Source organism: Erythrolamprus reginae, chromosome 1 (genome assembly GCF_031021105.1).
Source record: "Erythrolamprus reginae isolate rEryReg1 chromosome 1, rEryReg1.hap1, whole genome shotgun sequence".
Lineage (NCBI taxonomy): Eukaryota > Metazoa > Chordata > Lepidosauria > Squamata > Dipsadidae > Erythrolamprus > Erythrolamprus reginae.
This window is the reverse complement of record NC_091950.1, coordinates 157,324,303-157,349,819: the sequence shown is the minus strand read 5'-3', so window position 1 is coordinate 157,349,819 and position 25,517 is coordinate 157,324,303. Positions and strand designations below refer to the sequence as shown.

The following is a 25,517-nucleotide window of genomic DNA, read 5'->3' as shown; positions in this document are numbered from 1 at the left end:
AAATAGAGGCAACACCTTAGGGAATTTTTTATTTTATTTTTTGCTTCCAAGGATTTATTTGGCCTCTCCCTATCCTTTTGAAAAGTCATTTGTGTGGTTATGATCTCATATGGCTGCAAGTTGTACATGAATGAGATAGACACATGGCTAGAGAAAATTAAATCACTTGGGGAATTCTCATGTGAAATGACACCAGGTGCCAATTATTTGCCTCCCTCTTCAAACTACGGGCCCTCCCAGAAGTGCTCACCTAGTAAGAAAAAAGGAGCTTCTATGCGGCTGAAGAAATAAAAATTCAAGTGATCAACATAACAGAAGCTATTCTTTTGTGGTGCCAAACAGTTCCCAAAATGCTGTGCCTTGGCACTGAGAAAGTATTTTGAATCTAAGAATATATTTATATTCCCGCAGCCAGTCCTTGAGCATACTTGTCACATCTTGTTTTGTTCCTAAGAGCATGCTTATTCAGCTCTCAAAAAATTAAATTAGCACAAAGCAAAAGTTTCTGAAAATGACAATTATCTTCTTGACAAAAGACCAGATTAGTGCTGAGAACCAGCTTTCTTGCTGATTCATAAACATGCTATTCCACAAAGTATTAGAATTCACACTAATAATATTTGTAGTAAATTACTGGCCCCTATCTTAGAATTTTTCATGGCAAAATATATATAAGAAGAAATTGTTGGCATACAGATGTAACAAAATATTTCCCTTCAGTGTAGTAAAATATTAGAGTGGTCTGCATACACTTATTATAGAATTATGTTTGCCTGTATGCTTTGTAACCTCTTTGTAATTATGAGGTGAGAGATTATTTCCCTATTTTACATCAGTTTTAAAGGGCAAAGGTATCACAAATATAATAATATACACAGAGGTTATTAAGGAAATGATAAATATTTTATTATTTCTCAGTCAACCAAAAGCAATCCATTGACCTTAACAGAATGTGAAGAACACATTTATGTTATATAATGATATATCTTTAGTTGCCAAGATACTAAAGCTATTAATTCATTATTATCAAAGACTAGAAATTTAGCAATACCCATATGAGGAAAAAACTGCTGGCTAGAAAAAAAATGGAATTTCAGGTTGTGTTCATTACAGTTCAATTGCTACATATAATTAGATCAACAGTGTGTTGATTAAAAAGTATTTTAATAGCATTAGCTCCCAAGAACAAAAACATAACAGATATCAACTATTTGTTTTCTCTTACTTATAAACATGTTCGCTCAAATAGAAGTTTTATTCAAAATATGTATATTATAAACAAATATTTCCTCCACATTTAAGTCACACAGAATAGTTAGTTGTTTTAACTTTTAAATAAAGGAAGATACTCCGGCTTGGCTAAAACACCCAATATCCAGACATTTAGAAAGCCATATAAAGTTATGGCAGAAGGAATGCTGAACTTCATGTCATAAAAATTAAGTCAACTTCATTATTCAAGTTCATAACATGGTTCTAATTTTATTACTTAGTGCAAAATAAATGTCTTTTCATCTTCAGCAAGGAAAATAATGCATCTTCAAAACATTTTCAATCATCGCTGTCACTTCCAGAATCACTTAACTGGAGATCATTTCCTAAAATCAAAACAACAAGTTACACCATACTAAAGAAGCATTAGCAATCAATCCAACAGCATAATCTGAATCTGAAGTCCCTGCTTTTCATTTGATATGTTGCTTTTCTTTTTACAAATAAAGGCACAGGGCTTCCAATCACTGATCTCTGATTGTATCTTTTAATCCTAACAAACAGGATCCACCAGGCTTTCCATAGCTTTCAACATTACTCAGCCTTGTTGAACTTGTCAATTAGAATAAAGGCTAGGTTTTTCAGAGGGAAAGTACCTAGTTACAACTAATTGCAATTTAGTCTTCACAAAAAGTATGAGGAATGGAACTACAGCTTCACAGGCAATAGAATGGACAACTGATTAATAATTGTCCTTGTCGTAGTAGTGTTTGGTGGGTGGCAATATTAGTAAAATGCTAATTGGGAGAAGCAATTTAGAGTTTGTTTGCTTTTTTAAAAGCTTTTTTTCAGGTGGCACAAGAAATGACCATATATGGGCTCCATTAACTTTTGTTTATTGGTTTTTTTTGCCTTATCAAGTTCATGTTGAGGGCCCATTTGGTCACCAGCCTAGAAAGTGGGAAACCATGCGTTCTAGCTCTGCCTTAATTATGAAAGCCAATTGGGTGACTTTAGGCCAGCGGTCCCCAAACTATGGCCAGCGGGCCGCATGCGGCCCGCTAAGGTCATTTATCTGTCCCGCAGATGAGTGATACAACACAGTGTTCCATCTAATTTTCTATGAATAAAATGCGGTATTTTGTTAGTAATCATCAAAAAAGTTGCAAATGTTTTTTTTCTAATTTTGTCATCCAGTTACATTCATTTTCTTTTAATTAAATTCCCTCCTTAATGTTCCTTCAAAAAGTATACCAATTATATTTCTAACTTATTAACCATTATGCCAAAGTTCTTCCTTCTTTCTTTATACATTTTTATATAAGCCAAGAAAACCTACAATCAGATGTTAACCAAAAAAAATTAAAAACAAAACATAAACATATATGAATTTCAGACTTCTTCCCCGCCCTCTAAATAGTACATTCCCATTTTGTTTTTTAATGTTAAAATAAGGTATGTGCAGTGTGCATAGGGATTTGTTCATAGTTTTTTTTTATAGTCCGGCCCTCCAACCATCTGAGGGACAGTGAACTGGCCCCCTGTGTAAAAAGTTTGGGGATCTCTGCCTTAGGCCAATCATCCTCTCTCAGCCCAATTTACTTCACAAGTAGTTCAAGAAAATATATTCCAGTGAACTGAACTGACCTTGTTGATATAGTGAAATATTTTAAGAAAGCCATTTTCCCCCAAAAATTTAATTTTGGCAATGTTAAAAACATCAAACATTTCTTATGACTGAAAAAGTCTCAAGGACATAGTAAAATTAAAGGACAGAGTAAATTTAAATCAATTGTCAGGAAAATAAATAACTCTTTATTAGTATCAATTGTTATATAATCAAAGGCATATTTATAGAGAACCCTGGAGTTAATAATGAAGTCCGACAATATGTAACTGAATAAAGATACAATACTTAGATACATTCAAATTAACACAAGCTAAACAAATGATTGGTTGCATCATTTTTGGTTGGCTTTGACAACTAAGCTACAATTTATGTTCCCATATATGAGATACCAGAATCAAACAGAAAAAAATCCTTTGCTCTATTTTTAGATCAGGAAAATTCAGTAGTAGTCTACTATTTATCTGTGATGTGCCAACTTGCTTGTATTTTAACTAAAATGTACCATTTTGGGAACTATATATAAAAAAACAGTTGCCCTATAAATTCCATAATCATTTATACTTCCTATCTATCTAATTGCTTTGCTTTAGGTTGTGTTAAAGGCTGGTTTGGTATAAGGTAAAAGGAAAAAAAATGTCATGTCTTATATATAAATCAGTTCTTAGCAAAGCAGCCCTGGAGATAAAATAAACATTTTACTGCAGTGAAATGTGAACTACACTGCAGAGATCATTTCTGAAATTTATGAATGCTTCTAGACAGAATTGTTTTAAAATCCCAAGAATTGAAACCAGTCGTAGGGGATATCGTCTGTGCTGAACTGTTTTTAACCATAATCTTTAATTTGGCATAATGAGAGGTCAATGTAACTTTTATCCTACCCTTTAATCCAAACTGCTGCTGTGTAACTTAAATCTGTGCCTGGAAAGTTGTTACTAACAGCGTGTGGTTTCCTCATGCCCAAGTCTATGATAGCATGCTTTGTTTCATTACTTACTCAGTGTATTCATCAAACGGCCACTGCTCTCTTGACTTCTGCGATATCCAATATCCACATCTGGGAACGCCTGTTGGGACACTGTCATCATGGGATGGGGTGGCTGCAGGTGTGGCATTGACAAGGGAAGCGATCGCTTTGATCCTTCTTCCTCTGAATCACTAGAGCTGTTTTCACTACTTGATGAAGCGGACGAACTCTTCGATTCCGATGAACTATCGGAGCTGCTCATTTGCTCTATGACTTTAGCTTCGGCTTTTAGCTCTGAAAAATACAATGTAAAAAGGGGGGGGGGGAAGGAGAATGTAAGACAAAAGCAGACATAATCACAACGCTCAGTTCACAGACCTGATGGGAGATCATTAATTATGTGGTACAGAGGTTAGAATTGGATCCGATGCTCCCAAAGCTGAAATCTCTACTCAAAGAAAAATAGATAAAAAGAGAAAGTTCTGAAAAAGGAAGAAAAACTCCAAATATATAAGGAGGCTTTTTGAAGCAGAGCTCAATATGTTTTATGTTTTTCCTTAAGAAGACTCTTCAATAATTGATTTCAGTCCTGGCTTCTGTACAAAACTGATACTGATTTTTCACAAATTCTCTGGGGGGAAAACCTGGCAAAGGGTCACCAAACCGCTCTTTATTTGAGCAATCTTAAATATTGATGTAGAGCAGGAGTGAAATACTCCCAGTTCGCTCATGCCTGTCAGCCATTGGAGAACAGGTCGCGAAGGCAGCGCAAGGCTCCACCCGCCTGCCTGGATGCCGCCATTTGGGTCCGTTTACCCTCTGTGCATGCAAAGAATGCTTTACATATGCACAGCAAGTAAAAGAATCCAAATGGCGGCATCCAGCAGGTGGGTGGAGTCTCGCACTGCCTTCGCAACTGGCTCTCCAATGACCGGCAGGCATGAGTGAACCGGGAGCATTTTACCCCAATGTAGAGCCCTGAAGAGCAAATACAAAATATGTATGAATAAACCTGCTTCATTATTGACTTTAAGTTACAGCAGCAGAAACAACATGGCGAAATGCCCCATCCCTCTTTAGCCCATTAGGCAACAATTATTAGAGTCGAATCAAATGACTGCAACAATTACAGCTGCTAGTCTTAATAGATGTACCTGTACTGGGAAGGGCCAAATTGACCTGGGACAAATGAATTATCCTGATTATGTGTTCATTGTAGAGTGACTATTGACAGGATGGCGCAGTAGCCAACAAAACCCTGTTCTAGCTTAGTAATATTCTGAGCAGCTTCATAAATCAAATTGATTCAGTCTTTACTAAAGATGAAGCAAAGTAAGGATAGACTAAGTCACAGGTTCCAAAGGTTATGAGAATGCACTTATGCCATAATTTGTTAATACAGCATATTAAATTTGGCTTTCACTTTGGAATATCCGACAACAGAATCATAATATGCCATAATATTTAATAAATAAAATAGCATCATATAAAACAAAATAAAAGCATAGAACAGCAGCATCTTAAAATCAGGTATGTCAACATTTAAATGACCCCTGTCCTCCATATGTCACTGAAACTAATACGTAGACTTGAAAGAAATTTGGTTACTTTATTTTCTTTAAATGCTCCTTTTCCATTTTTTTAAATTTATTTATTAAAAAAATAATAAAGGGGGCAGTTAAACAACAGAATATAACTTCAAGTAAATCAAACTTCTGTGAAATCAAACTGTCCACTTAGGTAGCAACACTGATTGACAATTTCATTTTGTTGTCAGCACATTCAACTTTGTACAGAACAAAGCATTCAATGAGAATATTTCATTCATTCAGATCTAGGATGTGTTATTTGAGTGTTCTCTTTTATTTATTTGAGCAATATGTATGTGGATGTGCAATATATATATATATATACACACACACACACTGTATATATATATTGCTCACTATAAAAGTCACTGTGAACAGTTTACAATAGAAATTATAGTTTACAATCAAAATTATAAAAACATTAAAATGAACCAGAATTAGATAAAGACTAAAAATCAGACCCACGAACAGTACAGAGGTAGAATCTTCTGTTACTCCACCAACCACTTCCAGCATGAGCCAACCTATCAAAGCCCCACTACAACCCACAGAGCCAAGTTTTAAGGCCCTTCCAGAAGACCAAGTTGATGGTGGCAGATCTCACATCTGGTGGCAAGATCAGGGGCCACTGGAGAAAAGGTTCTTCCAGACATCGCCAGCCAAAATATCTTGACAGATGGAGAACAACTTGCTTTTTTATTCCAATCAAAACTGCGCCAATTATTTTAATAATTATATTTGCATTTTGGAATTCAAAAAGTACTACTTCAGTATAAAATCCAGGAAGCTGGATCCATACAGCCCAGCAGTTCTCTATAACCCTTAATCTGGCTGTAGCTAATGTTTGAAATACTATTTGCCATGCAGCATTTTCAATCTTAAGACAAAGCCAAACTAAACTGTGCTACTTCTAATGAACCCAAAGCAACAGAAATATTATACTTGATGGGATTTGCTGATGAGCTTCAAGACAGGAGCACTGCCAACCTCACTCAGATTCCGGGCAGACTGTGTTAAACCTCCCTTCACAACAATGGCTGGTTTAAATACTCATCCCGACTTCAGGACTTCAAGCAAACTACAGCCTCACAATTGTTCCTTTAATACTAAAGAGTATAAATGGTTGGAGAAGGATCAGACACATTCACTCTTTTCTCTATGACAATATCTATCCATCCATCCATCCCTCTATCATCATTACTACTGTAATGCTCTCTACATGGGGCTACCTTTGAAAAGTGTTCGGAAACTTCAGATCGTGCAGAATGCAGCTGCGAGAGCAATCATGGGCTTTCCCAAAAATGCCCATATAACACCAACACTCCGCAGTCTGCATTGGTTGCCGATCAGTTTCCGGTTACAATTCAAAGTGTTGGTTATGGCCTATAAAGCCTTTCATGGCACCAGACCAGATTATCTCAGGGACCGCCTTCTGCTGCACGAATCCCAGCGACCAGTTAGGTCCCACAGAGTGGGTCTTCTCCGGGTGCCATCAACTAAACAATGTCATTTGGCGGGGGCCAGGGGAAGAGCCTTTTCTGTGGCAGCCCCGGCCCTCTGGAACCAACTCCCCCTGGAGATTAGAATTGCCCCCACCCTCCTCGCCTTTCGTAAGCTTCTTAAAACCCACCTCTGCCGTCAGGCATGGGGGAACTGAGATAGTCTTTCCCCCTAGGCCTTAACAATTTATGCATGGTATGTTTGCTTGTATGTATGATTAGTTTTACAATAAGGGTTTTTTAGTTGTTTTAGTATTGGATTTACATGTTGTTTTTTATTGTTGTTGTTAGCCGCCCCGAGTCTACGGAGAGGGGCGGCATACAAATCCAATAAATAAATAAATAAACAAACAAACAAATAAATAAATAAATAAACAAATAAATAAATCTACCTACCTTCCTACCTACCTATCTATCTCAATCTCATCAAAGCTTCGTGAACAATTCAGCATTAGCAGCAAGAGATCTTGAATTTTGCATGTGTACACAGACTTTTACTCAGTTAAAGACAATTCCTGTCAAGTTGCCTTCTGTCAAGTTTCATTTTTAATTAATTAAAGGGTACTTTTCTGTGTGTATGATTTTATTAAATGACCCGTACTAGCCATCCACTTGGAAACGCAAAACAAATCTCTTGCCGTTCCTATCCAACACACCCTACTCCTGGAAGATCCTTCCCTGCCATGTAATTGTCAGGTTGGCAAAATGCTGGGCAACCTCTTTGGAACTGTGTGACTCAGGGGGAAAAAATTCTTAAACAAAGCATTCGACCTTAGAAAAGAAACTCTCAATTTTAATGTAATCTTAAACACCCTCCCCTCCAGCAAGTGGGTACTTTTTTTTAAGCAGCTATTCAGGAAACTAAATGACAAGATTTTCCAGTCAGAGTTGAGTCACAAAAGAAACACCTGCCAGTATGTTTCCCCCCTCTCCACCTCCCCTGGGTATTCAAGGACTTTGCCTGAGAAGAATGCCCTGGCTATCAGTACAAAAAGCTACTATTTTTTTTAACATTAATTTACCACCCAACCAAGTTCTTCCAAGTCATCTGCCACAGCTTATAGCTGAAAGCTTATTATCTCTTACTTTACATAGTAAGTAAGGTAAGTATGACATTCCCATTGTTACTAACAGAAGGAGGGGGGGATGGCTCAAATTCTAAGCCATTCAAAGCGCAAAAATTCATATTCAGTATGATCCAAATTTTGTTGAAAAGCAACAGAAAATTGTACCCAAGATCTAGAGCAGTGTTTCCCAACCGTGGCAACTTGAAGATATCTGGACTTCAACTCCCAGAATTCCCCAGCCAGCATTACCAGTGATGGCGAGCCTATGGCACGGGTGCTACAGGTAACACGCGGAGCCATATCTGCTGGCATGCGAGCTGTTGCCCTAGCTCAACTCCAACGTGTATATATGTGCTGGCCAGCTGATTTTTGATTCACACAGAGACTTTGAGAGGCCCTTTTTGGCTTCTTGAAAGCCTCTGGAGGGATGGGGGAGGGTGTTTTTACCCTCCCTTGGCTCCAGGGAAGCTTTTGGAGCCTGGGGAGGGCAAAACATGAGCCTCCTGGGCCTACCAGAAGTTGGGAAACAGGCCATTTCTGGCCTCCTGAGGGCCTCTAGGGGGCAGGGGAAGCTGTTTTCACCTTCCCCAAGCATTGAATTATGGGTGTGGGCACTCGTGAATGTGCGATAGTGTGTGCCCATGCTGTTTCGGCACCTGAGGGAAAAAAGGTTCGCCATCACTGCCCTATACTATAGTTCTCATAACCTTTGGAGCCATGGACAATAATTACATATTATTGAATTTTAATCCAAACAGGAGGCATGAATATCCATCTGTAATTTCAATCTCAATCTTATTACATATTTCACATTTTTATTTAGCTACTCACCTGGTCATACTTAGTATAGTACAGAAAGACACCTAGAACTATTCTGGTGATTCAGGTGGCATGCAGGTCGGAAGTTAAATCGACAGAATTGCACAGATTTTCATAAGTTATTTCAAAGTTTCAAAACTATACTTTGTTCTGCCAACACTTCATTCCCAAAGCTGCTTTCCTTCCAACCAACATGAAAACAAAGCAATCTTGCAGAAGAGGGATTTATTGTTTTTTCCTCATCTGTCAAATTTTATGATGGTTTGGAGTATTTATAGCCAGAAAAAGGAGAGCTAGTGGAAGGCCAGAACTATTTAGCTCATTGTTTTTCTATGGTAGAGGCTGAACAGTGAAATTTCTTATGCACAGTAAGCATGGAAATCAAATAGGCAATGGTAAATTCCATGGCTTTCACTATTTCTGATCCGCTATATCTCTGTGCTAGATTTGCAAAATGTTTTTCTCTGCACTTAAAAAAAACAAGCTGGCTGATGGATACTACAGGGAGTATCCTCTGAGCTCTACAAATATTGTGGCTGATGGATACTACAGGGAGTTTCCTCTGAATTCTATGAGTGTTGTGCCTGCCAAATCTTTGCTCATAAAAGGGATTGACAAAGCAGAAACAAATCTCAATTCCGAGGTTTATTTACAAGAATATATTCTATATAGTGCCGCACCTAGAGGCCTTGGGCAAGATCCTGAAAAAACTAGACCTAATTAATTCCCAGATACTCCATAGGAAATCTTGGGATTGTTCACCAGACTGAGAAATAATATATATATAACAGTTATATATATAGTTATATATATATATTTGTTTTCGTAGATTTTCACGGGTGCAGGTATGACAGTCTTGGTATATTCGGGTTTCTTCTACACAGGAAGAAACCCGAATATACCAAGACCGTCATATATACACTGTGTTCGCCTTAGAACAAGGACAGAAACACCAGCTGAAGATGATGAGTGTGACCTCGTTGAAACGTCGCCAGAAATTTCCAAATCCTACACGGGAAGAAACCCGAATATACCAAGACCGTCATACCTGTACCCGTGAAAATCTACAAAAACATATATATATACACACATACATATATGTATTAAATGTTTTCAGCTGAAAACATTTGATACATACAGAATATAGTTGTCGGCTATGAATAAATTACCTTGAAATGGTCCTGGGTTGGGCCTAGAGGCAAAAAGGAGCTGTGACGTTACTTCAATATACCAGGGTGATCCGACATATATATATACCGTATATACTCGAGTATAAGCCGACCCGAGTATAAGCCGAGGCACCAATTTTTGCCACAAAAACTGGGAAAACGTATTGACCCGAGTATAAGCCGAGGTTAGAAAATGCAGTGGCTACTGGTAACTTATAAAAATGGAAAACAATAAAATTACATTAATTGAGACATGTTTTAGAATATTTATTTTAAAGAAAACCAGTAAACTAGCTCTGTAAATTTAAAAGAGGGTAAACAAATTAACAATATTAACAATAAATTAAAAAGTAAAAAAAGTAGCTCGATCAGCAACAAAGCTAAAACCTAAGAGTTAAAATCCTTCAAAACTGGATTCCTTCTCATCATTAATTGGATTTACATTATTGTTCTGTTTTTATATATGCTGTGAGCCACCCTGACTCCTTGGAGAGGGATGGCGTACAAATCCAATTAAATAAATAAACAAACAAACAAACAAATAAATAAGTGTATCCAAAGAAGAGCTTCAGCATTAGCTGCTGTGAGGTTATCAGCATAGAAAACCAGATAGATAGATAGATAGATAGATAGATAGATAGATAGATAGATAGATAGATAGATAGAGATAGATAGAGATAGATAGACAGACAGACATACAGACAGATAGAAAAATAGATAGATAGATAGAAATAGATACAGATAGATAGATAGATAGATAGATAGATAGATAGATAGATAGATAGATAGATAGATAGGTAGATAGATAAATAGATAGAAAGATAGACAGATAGATAGATAGAAAAATAGATAGATAGATAGATAGATAGATAGAAAGAAAAATAGATAGATAGAAAAATAGATAGATAGAAAGATAGACAGATAGAAAGATAGATAGATAGAAAGAAAAATAGATAGATAGAAAAATAGATAGATAGATAGAAAGATAGACAGATAGAAAAATAGATACCGTATTTTTCGCTCCATAAGACGCAGTTTTTTTCCTCCCAAAGTAGGAAGAAAAATCAGCCTCGTCTTATGGAGCGAAGATGCAGGCAGGGGGGGGGGAGGCTGCGAACTCGGAAGCGCCATCCCGCCGGCTGGCTGGCTGGCTAGCTGCTGCCTGGCCCCCTCCCTCCCGGAGGAGGGTCTCCCTCCTCACCACCAGCGGCGCTCCCCACGCCAGCCCCGCGCCCGCCGGAACCGGCTCCTCGCTCTCCCCACGCCGCCCGCCGCGTTTGCAGGAGGTGTGGAGGGTCTGGCGGCCCGCCAAGGCCAGGAGGGACGCCGCTGCCCCCCCTTCCTTCTCTCCGCCCGCCGTTGCGCCGAGAGGAAATGCCGGCAAAGGCTTTTGTCAGCGGAGGCCGGCGAAGGCGATATTCAATGTCGGGGGCGCACGGGCGGTTGGCGCGCTCCCTATCTCCCTGCTAGCCCACTCGGAATATTCAAAATAAGAAAAGCCTTTGCCGGCGAAGGTTTTTCTTATTTTGAATATTCCGAGTGGGCTAGCAGGGAGATAGGGAGCGCGTGCAACCGCCCGTGCGCCCCCGACATTGAATATCACCTTTGCCGCCGGCCCCGCCTCTCCTACAACCCCCTTGCTGAGAGCTCTCGGCAAAGGTGAGGCGGGCAGGGCGTGCGCGCGTCACCGCTGAGAAGAACGGAGAACGAGAGTGAGTGAGAGCAACAGACAGCAAGATAGTGAGAAAGAGAGAGGGAGAGAAAGGGGGGGAGAGAGAAAGAGAGAGGGGGAGAGAGGGGGGAGAGGGAGAAAGAGAGTGGGAGAGGGGGGAGAGCTAGCAAGAGAGGGAGAGAGAGAAAGAGAGAGGGAAAGGGGGGAGAGAAAGAGGGAGAGGGGGGGAGAGATAGCAAGAGAGGGAGAGAGAGAAAGAGAGAGGGAAAGGGGGAGAGAGGGGGGAGAGAAAGAGAGGGAGGGAGAGAGAGGAGATAAAGGAAGAGGAGAGAGAGAAAGGAAGAGAAAGAAAGAGGGATAGAAAGAGAGAGAGAGTGAGAGATGCTCAGTGAGCCTTTCTTTGAAGTTGCCTTTCTTTCTTTCTTTCTTTCTTTCTCTCTCTTGCTCTCTTGCTCTTTCATTCTTTTTTCTTTCTCTTGCTTTCTTTCTTTCTCTTGCTTTCTCTCCTTCCTTCCCTCCTTCCATTTCTTTCATTCCCCCTCTCTATTTTTATTTCTCTTTCATTTTCTTTCTCTCTTTCTTGCTTTCTTTCTTGCTCTTTTTCTTTCTCTCTTTTACCTTCCTTTCCTCTATTTCTTCTTTTCTTTCTCCTTCCTACCTTCTTCCCTCCCTCCCTCCCTTCAGTCCTTCCTCTCTTACTCTCCCCTTTCATAAGTTTCCTTGCTTCCTTCCTCTGTTCCTGTTCCTTCCCCCTTTCTTTCTTTCTTTCTTTCTTTCCTTCCTTCCTTCCTTCCTTTCCTCCCTCCATTTCTTGCTTTCCTTTTCCTTCCTCCCTTCTTTCCTCCCTCACTCCCTTCTTTCACTCCTTCCTCTCTTCCTCTCCCCTTTTTGGCTCAAAATATTTTTTTTCTATTTTCCTCCTCTAAAATCTAGGTGCGTCTTATCAGCAGGTGCGTCTTATAGAGCGAAAAATACGGTAGATAGATAGATAGAAATAGATACAGATAGATAGACAGACAGACAGACAGACAGACAGACTAGCGAGACAAGCAAAACTTGCTAAACACAGACAGCTCTTGTGGTCTTGTATCCTAAATATGCAGATCCTATTTAGAATCAAACTCATTTTTAAAATATGTAAAATGCTTCACATTATTAGATCCTATCCAAGCAAGGACAGCAACTACCACAAAATACCATTTTTAAACAGTTTAAATCCTTTCAAAGGAGGGGGAGGAGAATCTGACAGCAGGGGGCCTTTTTAACCCAACTAAGGGCAATGCAGAGAGAGCAAGGAATAGTTACTGTAAACCTGTTGACAAATACACACAGGGAGTTTTTTAAAAAGCCTCTGGGTTTCAGCAAGAGGTAGCTGGCTTTTTTCACGGTGGGGGGGGAGAGGGGGCACACACACACACACACAGACACACACACACACAAACACACACACAACCTCACCGGTTTCCCATTGCTTTTCCCCCTCTCGGTTGGAGCAAATGGCTGCCTCCTTTGCTTGAGCCAGGGAGAAGGCAAGAGCTCCACCCCTCCCACAGCTCCTACGGCGTGCGAGAGGGGACAAAAGCTGGTGCCTCCTCGCTCTGGCTCAAGCAATGGCGCCCTCTTGTAGTGACTTTGTCAATGACCTGAGTATAAGCCGAGGTTGTGTTTTTCAGCCCATTTTTTTGGCTGAAAAACTCGGCTTATACTCGAGTATATACGGTGTGTGTATATATATATATATATATATATATATATATATATATATATATATATATGTGTGTGTGTGTGTGTGTGTTAAATGTGGTTTTTTTTTTTTTTTAAGCTGGAATTTTAAAATTAATTTAAAATTAAAATATATATATATATATATAGTTATATATAGTTATATATAGTTATATATAGTTATATATAGTTATATATAGTTATATATAGTTATATATAGTTATAGATATATAGTTATATAGTTATAGATATACAGTAGACCCCCGCTCGTTGCGAGGGTTCCGTTCCAGGACCCCCCGCAACGAGCGGGTTTTCGCGAAGTAGCGCTGCGGAAGTAAAAACACCATCTGCGCATGTGCAGATGGCGTTTTTACTCCCACAGCGCTAGCGAGGAGCCGAAGATTGGGGGCGGGGCGGCTGTTTGCCGCCGGCATGGAGGGCTTCCTAGCAGCCCCCCCAAACCCGGGTTGGGGGTCCGGGGGGCGCTGGCTCTCGGCGCTTTCGAGCTGAGTCCGGGAGCGAATTCGCTTCCGGACTCAGCTCAAAACCGCCGATACCAAGCGGCAAGGAACGGCTTGTCTCGGCGCTTTCAAGCTGACCGGACTCAGCTCGAAAGCGCCGAGACAAGCCGTTCCTTGCCGCTTGCTATCGGCGCTTTTGAGCTGAGTCCGGGAGCGAATTCGCTCCCGGACTCAGCTCAAAAGCGGCGAGAATGAACGGCGTGGGCGGGCGAAGGGCGGGCGGCAGCGAGGAGTTTGTGTGGGCGGTGGGGAAACTCCTCGCTGACGCCAGCAAGAGGGGGAAGACCCAGGGAAGCCGCTGCCATCTACGCATGCGTGCCCGGCACGCATGCGTAGATGGTATTTTTGACTTCCGGGTTGAAAAATAGCGAAGTACCCTGTTCGCAATGGTTGGGGACGCAATAAACGGGGGATCACTGTATATAGTTTTATATACATATAGTTATAGATATATATAGTGATAGATAGATAGATAGATAGATAGATAGATAGATAGATAGATAGAAAGAAATAGTTTTATAACACCTTCCTCTACACACAAATAAACCTAACAGCAAATTAAATAAAAAAAATAGATTAAAACCCTTCCCACGTTATATATTATTCTGCATACAGGCAGGGTATCCATTGTGAATACATAATCATATGAATCCCAGCTGAATCTGAAGCTCCTACCCTATCCTGACCAACTTACCTTTTCAAGGACAATTTAAGCAAAGAACTTCAGACTTCAAATTACAGAGTCACTGCACAATCAGTGCCTCAACAAATATAGCTATAATTTACCTCTTTCAATATCATCCATAGGAGAAGGTGGAGAGACCTTTTCCTTTGGTGGAGAAGATTTGTGGTTATTTGGCATCTTATTAGTGTGTTTCATTAGCTGCTGCTGGTGATGCTCAATACGAGACTGCACCTTGCTGCTTCCTTCACCTCTGCATCAGAACATGAAATAAATTATTGAAAAACATGTTAATAATTCCAACACTTTAAGAATATACAAAATAGATGAATTTCTGACACATGGTTTACTGCCCATAATACAGTTTTTACACACTAGTTATTTCATGAACATGTGTTGAAGTTTTTATTAAAATAAACAAGTCTAAACTTGCTTATCTAAGAAAAATAGTTAAATTTGTTCCAGTATACAACGTTAAAGAGAAAAAGCAGGAGTGTCAAACTCAAGGCCTGCAGGTCGAAGTGCTTAGATCTGGCTCACGGGGCTACCCTGGAAACAGTAAAGGATCAGGGATGAGTTGCTACTGGTGCAATAGGCAACTGCGCACCGGTAGAGGCTGCCAGATTGTGCAATTTGCTTGCGACCGCTCTGGTGCCAGTCCCTTGGGCGACGCCATCTTTTTTTCTTTAATTTTTCACAATTTTTGCTTTGTGTGCATGAGCGGAAGCAAAATCTCCCGAGGGGGCGCTCGCACATGAGCGATTTCAGCAATTTTAAATCGGTGAAATCTCACACACATGTGCGTCCTCTCGCAAGATTTTGGCACGTTTTTGCTTCCTGCGCATGCATGGGGACCAGATTACCCAAGCTGTGGACGCAGTGCACCGGTAGCAGCCGGAAACAGCAATCCACCCCTGCAAAGGACCAGTCCAAGGTACCCACATGCAGCCCTCATCACAGCTGAGAATGGAGCACCCCCCGGCATTGGGCCAGAATACATCCGGAACCGCCTTCTACCGCATGAATCCCAGCGGTCGATAAGGTCCCACAGAGTTGGCCTTCTCCAGGTCCCGTCGACCAAACAATGTCGTTTGGTGGTCCCCAGGGGAAGAGCCTTCTCTGTGGCGGCCCCGGCCCTCTGGAACCAACTCCCCCCAGAGATTAGAACGGCCCCCACCCTCCTTCTCTTTCGCAAATTACTTAAGACCCACCTGTGTCGCCAGGCATGGGGGAGTTAAGTTATCCTTTCCCCCTAGGCTATTACAAGTTATGCATGGTATGTTTGTGTGTATGTTTGGTTTTTTATAATAAGGGTTTTTTTAGTTGTTTTTATTAATTGGATTGTTCATGTTGTTTTACCACTGTTGTTAGCAGCCCCGAGTCTGCAGAGAGGGGCGGCATACAAATCCAATAAATAATAATAATAATAATAATAATAATAATAATAATAATAATAAGTGACGTAGAGCTGGCCACACCCACTCCAAGCCCCCGAGGCCAAACACAACCCTAATGCAACCCTCAATGAAATTGAGTTTGACACCCCTGAGCATGCTCAGAAATTGAGTTAGAGAAAGAAAATAGGAGTTGTCTCGATACAGAATAGGAAAAAAAAAGAGATTCCCATTTCTCAATGAAATAAACACCTTACATTTCAATAAGTGGTATGAACATGCAGTAAAGTACAACCGAAAGAAAATCAGAAGAGCTTTGCTCCCCCATGGCCTCTCCTCTGTTTGGCATAACAGCTTTCAGTTTCAATTATTTATATATTTATTTATTTATTTATTTATTTATTCAATTTTTATGCTGCCCTTCTCCTTAGACTCAGAGCGGCTTACAACATGTTAGCAATAGCATTTTTTAACAGAGCCGGCCTATTTTTTAACAGAGCCAGCCGGGTCCTCATTTTACCCACCTCAGAAGGATGGAAATACTTATTCATTCATTTATTCATTCGATTTTTATGCCACCCTTCTCCTTAGACTCAGGGCGGCTTACAACATTTTAGCAATAGCACTTTTTAACAGAGCCAGCATATTGCCCCCACAATCCGGGTCCTCATTTTACCCACCTCGGAAGGATGGAAGGCTGAGTCAACCTTGAGCCGGTGATGAGATTTAAACCGCTGACCTACAGATCTACAGTCAGCTTCAGTGGCCTGCAGTACAGCACTCTACCTGCTGCGCCACCCCGGCTCTTTCATCAATTAATAGTTAATTATAGTTTAAATTTATTAAACTAATAAATTAATCAATTTATTAAAAGATCTAAGCACTCCGGCCCGCAGGCCTCGAGTTTGACACTCCTGCTTTATCTCTTTAATAAAAAATTAAAGAATTTAATTTAAACAATTAATCATAGTTTAAATTTACATCTGAATCACAAGCTGTGATTAACATTAAAACCCAAGCAGAAATGCATTGCAATTCCTATTTATGCTGGGAAATGGTAACGGAAGAGAACACATGTGAGGCCAAGGCTTATCAGAACTCTTATCCCAAAGCAACTATCACATTTTAAGAAGGAACAACTTGGCTATGTTTTCTACCCACCTGGTTTTCTTCACTGTGATATTGCTACTAAGCTTCTCTAGTCTACATTCGCCAGTATCATGGTTAATTATTAAGATGCATTCTTTTTGATATGGCTTCTTGGAACCCTTGAAAACTGTTACTGGTGGAGTAGAGCCCTATTTTAAATCAGAAAAGAATTACTAGTATCACTACAGGTTTTTTTCTCTCTCTCTTAGGGCAGAGCTCTTTATTTTATAATAAAAAGTGCTTACATTTCAGACATAGCATCAAGAGTCTCCATTTCATTGTAAAAATAAAAGTAAAAATAAAAAAGAGAAGCCAATCTTAGGATTCATGTTTCATAATGACATTATAATTTTCAGGTTTTTTCACAAAACACTGAATTCAGCTCAGCTCAGTTAATTCCCGACCTTTGTTTATCATATAACCACAAAGAATTTCATTCCATCTCCTTAATTAACATCCCTCCCCAGTTATGAAAAAAGAAGTTTATGTTTGCATCAGCAACTGTAAGCCATTACTGCCATGAATTGCTCCCTTTTTTTAACTGTTGAATTTTCTATCAAAATTGTAGTGCCACAAATAACTGTTGGAAATACTAGTTTGCTTCAAGATTACATACAGCAATTTTACATGTCTGTTCTATCACAGAACTATGGGGTTTTTCTAACTTACTGTTTACTGAAAATATCTTGATAATCTTAAGAGAATTGAATCTCCTGTTTGAAAGGGGTTATTATATGTTCTCAGTAAATCAATCTCAGCCTCCTTCATATGTCACAAATAACACAAATCATATCATGTTGTGAGGAGTCCTTGGTGCTCTCTGAGCTTGCTTGTTTTCTTGCGGATGGTTCATTATCCAAAATAGATAATATCATCAGTACCAAGCCCCCTGAGCTACAAATATCATATAATGTTGTGCCTGCTATCTGGTCTTTCCCACTTGATTGATCCTATCAAAATCTCATCAGATACTTGTACAATTTGCGCAAGGACCCCCTCCCTCCAAAGCTGTGTGCTCTCACCAGTTCTCCCTATATACCAATGACTGTATCTCAAATGATCCATCTGTTAAACTATTGAAGTTGCAACAGTGATTGGTCTCATTCGAGAGAACAATGAAACCACATACAGATGGGAGGTTGAACTACTAGCCTCGTGGTGTGAGCGGAACAATCTGGAACTGAATACACTCAAAACTGTAGAAATGGTGGTAGACTTTAGGTGGAGCCCTCCAATACTTCCACTTCTTAAAATACTAGACAACATAGTATCAATAGTAGAGACCTTCAAATTTCTAGCTTCTACCATATCTCACGACCTAAAATGGTCACCATAATCAAAAACATCATCAAAAGTGCACAAAAAATGTTATTTCTGCACAAACTCAGGAAGCTCAAATTGGCCAAGGAGCTGCTGATACAGTTCTACAGGGGAATCACTGTCATCTGCACCTCTATAACTGTCCGGTTTGGTGCTGCCACCCAACAAGGCCGACACAGACTTCAGCGGATAATCAGAACTGCAGAAAAAACTATTGCTGCCAACTTTATTTATTTTATTTATTTTATTACTTGGATTTGTATGCCGCCCCTCTCCGAAGACTCGGGGCGGCTCACAACATGTAAAAAGACAAATCATAAGTAATCAACAATTTAAAATTTTAAAGATTTAAAAAACCCCACAAACTAACAGACTCACACACAAGCATACCATATATAAATTCAACTTGCCTCCCATTGAGGACCTGTATACTGCACATGTCAAAAAGAGGGCGGGGAAAATATTTAGTGACCCCTTGCATCCCGGACATAAATTGTTTCAACTCCTACCCTCAAAACAACACTGCACACCAAGACAACTAGACACAGGAACAGTTTCTTCCCAAACGCCATCACTCTGCTAAACAAATAATTCCCTCACCTCTGGCAAACTATTCATTAAGGCTGCATTACGATTAGTCTTCTCATTGTTCCTATCAACCATCTCCTCCCACTTATGTTTGTATGATTGTAACTTGTTGCTTGTATCCTTACAATTGCTTATTTGTACCCTATAACAATCATTAAGTGTTGTACCTTATGATTCTTGACAAATGTAACTTTTCTTTTATGTACACTGAGAGCATACGCGCCAACAACAATTCCCTTGTGTGTCCAATCACACTTGCTCAATAAGGAATTCCATTCTATTCTATTCTATTCTGTTCTGTGTGGTCAAACAAACCAGGGAACTCCACACAGGAGAAATATAAGTAATGTCGTTCTTAGGTAACACATGCTTGCCTGCTTTTTGAGAAGTTCTGACTGGTAGGGAACAAGAACGGGGAGTAATTGCACAATTTGCCACAGCACCCTTCCTTAGGTTAGACTGTCTAAAAGTTGAAGGTTTCTGGCTTATCGTTTAAAAAAACCAGTAAAAGTTGCTTTGCACATCTGAGCAATGGAGTCAGACTAAAAAAAATAAAGGAAATAAAGGAAAATGTATTTTTTTGGCTAAAGAATTAATGGAAAGATCCATTAGAAACTGAGAAGTAAAACAATGAAAAGGAAAAAAAATTACAAAAATACAGAATAAAATTTTCAGTAAAAGATAAGTTGCCTATGTTTGACATTAGCAAAAGCTGCAAACTATGGAGGAGCTTGTCTAATCAGAAATAGAATAGAATTTATTGGCCAAGTGTGATTGGACACACAAGGAATTTGTCTTGGTGCATATACTCTCAGCGTACATAAAATAAAATATACATTTGTCAAGAATCATGTGGTGCGACACTTAATGATTGTCAGAGGGGTCAATAAGCAATGAAGAAGCAATATTAATAAAAATCTTAGGATATAAGCAACAAGTTACAGTCATACAGTCAACATGGGAGGAAATGAAAAGCCATATACTGTACATTAAAATAAAAAGTTGGTTTTTAAAGACATCGGTATACATTCTGCATCTCAGGATCAGATTCAAAAACAGAAATTTGGTGAAAATAGAAAGAACTATTGCAATCAAAATTACCAGAAGGGCTGTCACTTATTAGATGTTCATTTAATTGGACAACAAGCTGGACAATGACGTAGGTATTTATTTTGCATTAGGAATTATTTACATTCTTATATATCTACTTCAGATCTGTTATCCTGTCATCATTAATCACTTTTGTGTAGCTATTACAAAGATACTTTTAAACTGGCAGAATGCAAAAATCACATGTAGCCAGTAACTGTTGCAGAACACAGATCCTTGTAGTAAACACATAAAATACAAATTTTAAGACTGTAGCTTCCATTATTCTACAGTTCAATAGCATCTTGGAAGTTACCAACCCCCTAATATAATAGCCCGTCTGCACAGTCTACCTTGATAATTATATTCTTCATGCATTTACATAAAAGTAATTACACTTAAGATATAGCTATGCTTTTTTAAAGAGATGCAAAAATCTTACCTCAATATTTGGCAACATTACTGTTACCTGTTCACCTTTACCAACTTCAAGGTCTCCTTCGCAAGATGTATCAATTGATGCAGGTTTGAAGTCATCTGAATAAAATCATAATTATTTATGATGCTATAAATATTGATCAACTTACAAGATAAATGGAAAAGTTACATTGTTCAATGGAAATATTTTCTAACTGGTAGCTTATCTGTCTTGTTTAGTCTTATTCAGTAATCCTAGGAGTAATACACTTATTATAAATTAATAATTAAGTCCCTATACCACTCAACTCCTAGTATTGTTTTGCTGTTTACCAATTGTTTAAAAAAGTTTTAAAAACCAGCACAGAACAAGGTCAAAGATGGCAGAGATAACAAACCTTCATGGAAACAAAGAAAAAGAAGAAAGGGGGGGTTCAATCATGCTCAACAAAGGCCTGGGCAAAGAGCCAGGTCTTTAGGGCTCTTTGAAACTTGAGGTGTGTGTGTATGTACATTCAAACGTCAGGGAGAAGTTCACTCCAGAGGGCAGGCATTGCCACAGAGAAGGTATTCTTCTTCTTGTATTTCTAAGCAGCACTTTTTTACAAAAACATGTCAATCAATTTTAAACAGATCTCTGTTTCTAACTAATTATCACATTCAATAAAGAATTAAGATTCAGAAAGATATATTTCAAGCTTCAAATCCAAATAATACCTCAGCTGCATATTCTCACACCCATAGGAGTTATATTTCTGGTAATACATATTCTTATCCATTGGAATTAATCACTCCTGTAATCCAACCTATAGCTCTCCAAAGGTATACTGATTAGGGGTACCATCGAACACATATACAGTGGTACCTCTACTTAAGAACGTCTCTACTTAAGAACTTTTCTAAATAAGAACCAGGTGTTCAAGATTTTTTTGCCTCTTCTTAAGAACCATTTTCTATTTAAGAACCCGAGCCCAGAAAAATTTCCCAGGAAATTTGAAAGTGGCACGAAGGCCTGGCCAGTTTCTTGCCATTCCCCCTGGGTTTCTCTCTCTGGCGCAGTGTATGGGAGGCAGCCTCGCGCCAGGTGTATGGGAGGCACGTGCTTCTCCTCGTTGCTTCCGAGTCCCTCTTTTTTTCTTTTAAGCCTTAAAATTTTGTATTTTTTTGATTCCCCTCCCCTCATCTTCTTCCTTTGGCAGTGACTGTCCTCCTCCTCCCACCCAAATTCAGAGCTTTTATTTCTTTCCGAATGGGTTTGCACGCATTATTTGCTTTTACATTGATTCCTATTGGAAAAATTGCTTCTACTTACAAACCTTTCTACTTAAGAACCTGGTCACCGAACAAATTAAGTTCTTAAGTAGAGGTACAGGGCTCTTTAGATTATAGAAAGCTGATGTCAAGACATTAGACGTCAGTTTTATCTTTTGCTAAATAATACTGTGTGCACTTTACTGAGCAGAAGAAATATTTTACTTTATTTCATATTGCATAAGATTAAAAAGTTACAAATCTAGTTTGTTTATAGGTGAAACTCAAAAAATTAGAATATCATGCAAAAGTTCATTCATTTCAGTAATGCAACTTAAAAGGTGAAATATATGAGAGAGACTCATTACATGCAAAGCAAGATAGTTCAAGCTGTGATTTGTCATAATTGTGTTGATTATGGCATACAGCTCATGAAAATCCCAAATCCTCCGTCTCAGAAAATTAGATTATTACATGCGATCAATAAAATAAAGATTGTACAATAAAATATGGATTGAACAATATTGGACTTCTGAAAAGTGTAAGCATGCATATGTATTCAGTACTTGGTCTGGGCCCCTTCTGCAGCAATTACTCAATGCGGCGTGGCATAGAAGCTATCAGTCTATGGCACTGTGCTAAGGTGTTATGGAAGATCAGTATGCTTCAATAGTGGCCTTCAGCTCTTCTGCATTATTCAGTCTCATGTCCCTAAGTTTTCTCTTGGCAATGCCCCATAGATTCTCCATGGGGTTCAGGTCAGGCGAGTTTTCTTGCCAATCAAGCACAGTAATCCCACAGCCATTGAACCAGGTTTTGGTGCTTTTGGCAGTGTGGGCAGGTGCCAGATCCTGCTGGAAAATTGAAGTCAGCAACCCCATAAAGCTCGTCTGTGGAAGGAAGCATTAAGTGCTACAAAATCGTCTGGTAGATGGCTGTGTTGACCCTGGACTTAATGAAGCATAGTGGACCGAAAGCACCAGATGCACCAAATCAACACTGACTTGAAACTTTTGCATCTCATTTGGAAAACAAGGTCCCAGAGTATGGAGGAAGAATGAAGAGGTACGCACTGCAAGATGCTTGAAGTCCAGTGTGAAGTTTCCACAGTCTATATTGATTTGGGGAGCCATGTCATCTGCTGGTTCCGGTCCACTGAACTTGAACTATCTTTCTTTGCATGCAATCAATCTCTCTGATACATTACATTTCACATTTTAAGTTGCATTAATGAAATAAATGAACTTTTGCACAATATTCTAATTTTTTGAGTTTCACTTGTACTTCCAGGATATTGTTGCATTTTTTAAAAATCTAAAAATGTCAAATATGTCCTTGATCCTGTTAACTTGTCCTGTTAATTATTGACACTGCAGAGTGTTAGGTTTTAAATAGATGTATCCCCAGCTTTCAAATTGCAAGTCCTTAGCCTTACAAATAAACTAATGCTTAGTAGATCTATTCTAAAATAAATATAAATCTTTAGATTACAATTCTGTAACAATGACAATTGCGATAAATATAGCAGGATCTATTGCCAAATACACTTGACTTACATTGTACAAAATACACCGTCACACCCCAAAATGCATACAAGTGTTCTAAAACTTGGATCTTTTCCATCTATACTATGAATAGAAGAATATGATTTGGATAGTGATAACTGGTTTACTGTATATTCTCTGAGCTGAATTTGAAATGTTTAAATGCATATAGAAGTAAGTAAGTAGAACACTTCTATAAACAAAACAATTTTTAAGAATCCAATTCAATATACTGTTATACATCCCAGATATTTATACCTTAAATATGGCCTCACCTATAAAAGCTCACCTAATCAGGAACCATTCTTCAACACCTGTCTTTTATAAGAGACAGGGAGGCAGTTGGGCAACTTTTTGGAAAACCAGCTTATTTCTCAAAGCTTCCTCACCCCCAAACCACACCTCCCAGCCAACTACACCAGGTTCCGCTTATCCATTTTTTGAAATGCTCTTCCCTAAAAAAAAAAACAAGCAGAGGGCTCTTAAACCAACCAAGAGGAGAAGTCACAGAACGAAACCGATATGTAAATTTTAATCCCCTTATGACAGGCGAGCTTTCGCACTACAATTTTACTCAAAACCCAAACCAAGGAGAAATTGGGCTGTTTTTATAATTACATCCCTTGAACCTGGCCCTTTCTCCTTGATCCTCCTGCGGGAAGAGCAGCCTGGGTCTGATGTGTGTGTGTGTCTGTGTGTGTGTGTATATACATACACACACACATATATATACACATACATATATAAAATATGTAACATATTTTTGCTGATTTGATGGAAAAACGTGTGTGTGTGTGTGTGTGTGTATTGCTCAAAAAACAAACACAAAACAACAGAATATAACTCCAAGTAAATCAAACTTCTGTGAAATCAAACTGTCCACTTAGGAAGCATACAAATCTAAATAATAATAATAATAATAATAAATAATAATAATAATAATAATAATAATAATAAATAATAATAATAATAATAATAATAATAAGCAACACTGATGGACAATCAATTTCACATGCTGTTGTGCACATTAAACTTTGTACAGGACAAAGTATTCAATGAGAATATTTCATTCACTCAGATCTAGGATGTGTTCTTTGAGTGTTCCCTTTATTTTTTTGAGCAGTGTATATATATATATATGTTTTTTAGTCGAAATAGATCTATATTAGACTCCCTTCATTTTCAATTAAGCAAAAATGTTACACACACACGTCACATGTTTTTGCTGAATTTGAAAATTAAGAGAGTCTAATTAAATTAAAAATTGAATTTGACAGAAAAAACACACGTATGTATATATAACATATTTTGCTGATAATGAAAAGGGAGACTACTATAGATCTAGTTCAGGGGGTTTTTTTTGCCTTCATCAGGTAGCCACACCCTTACTTACTTACCCTTACAATATATGTATGTGTGTGTGTTGGTTGAGGGCATGGTTGTATATGTGCTATACATACATACATACATACATACATACATACATACATACATACATACATACATACATAGACACATACATAGAGACGCATACATTACTACCGTCCCTTCTCCCTGGAAAGACTCCCGGCTTCTAAAACGTCAGCAAGGGTACAATTTAGACTTTCGGGCTAAAACCCACCAGACTTAACAACGGGTCCTGAAAAATGCGATTCCCCCGGCAGATTTTTGAGTCTCAGTCCCCGAATTTTACATAAACACCACACACAAAAGTTTTCTTGCCTTAAGTTACGGGTTGACAGGCGAGGGGTCCTCGCTGCTCCTAAGCCGGAGCCTTCCGGCAAGCCTCGACTTTTGTGCCGCCGTCCCTTTTCCCCACCTGCTTCAGCCCACCCCACCCACCCACCCATCCCAGTTAAAGCTTCCGCTTGGACTCACAGCGCAAAGTGTGGAAGGCGCAGCGCGGCTGCTTCTCGAAACTCTCGCCCAGCAACAGGACGCGCTCCTTGCTGTCGAAGAGAGCCCGGGCCCCGCCGTTCATCCCGAGACCCCGCTTCCCGCTTTGCTTCCTTCCTCTCTCGCTTTGCCTCCACTTGTCCAACAGCTGCCTCCACTGCCCTACTACATCTCTCTCGCTTGCCGGTGGGGGGGGGGAAGGGGGCGGAGCTGCCGAGCTAGGCCACGCCCCGTCTCAGGCTACCGCTCGCTCCTCACTGGATGAGGAGCTCCGAGCGCCCGCCTTCCTTTCCTCTAGAAGCGGAGAAGGTTCAGCAGTC

General features: G+C 39.3%; 1 protein-coding gene across 1 annotated transcript; it reads right to left on the bottom strand.

Moving 5' to 3' along the window:
• Positions 1–884: 884 nt before the first annotated feature.
• Positions 885–25,428, bottom strand: EAF2 (ELL associated factor 2). Its single transcript, XM_070730206.1, has 6 exons — positions 25,180–25,428; positions 20,532–20,626; positions 17,105–17,241; positions 14,654–14,802; positions 3,840–4,103; positions 885–1,598 (listed from the first exon to the last, which is right to left on the bottom strand). Exons 1-6 carry the CDS (start codon positions 25,280–25,282, stop codon positions 1,552–1,554), a joined length of 795 nt encoding a protein of 264 aa, XP_070586307.1. The 5' UTR covers positions 25,283–25,428; the 3' UTR covers positions 885–1,551.
• Positions 25,429–25,517: the final 89 nt, after the last annotated feature.

Bases quoted from the DNA above. Each gene is read 5' to 3' on its own strand.
- EAF2 (XM_070730206.1), bottom strand. From the start codon at position 25,282: ATGAACGGCGGGGCCCGGGCTCTCTTCGACAGCAAGGAGCGCGTCCTG. The intron at 17,242-20,531 runs GTAAGATTTTTG...GATTTAAAATAG, and splicing joins TAATGTTGCCAAATATTGAG to GGCTCTACTCCACCAGTAAC. The intron at 4,104-14,653 runs GTAAATTATAGC...TGTATTTTTCAG, and splicing joins TATGGATGATATTGAAAGAG to AGCTAAAAGCCGAAGCTAAA.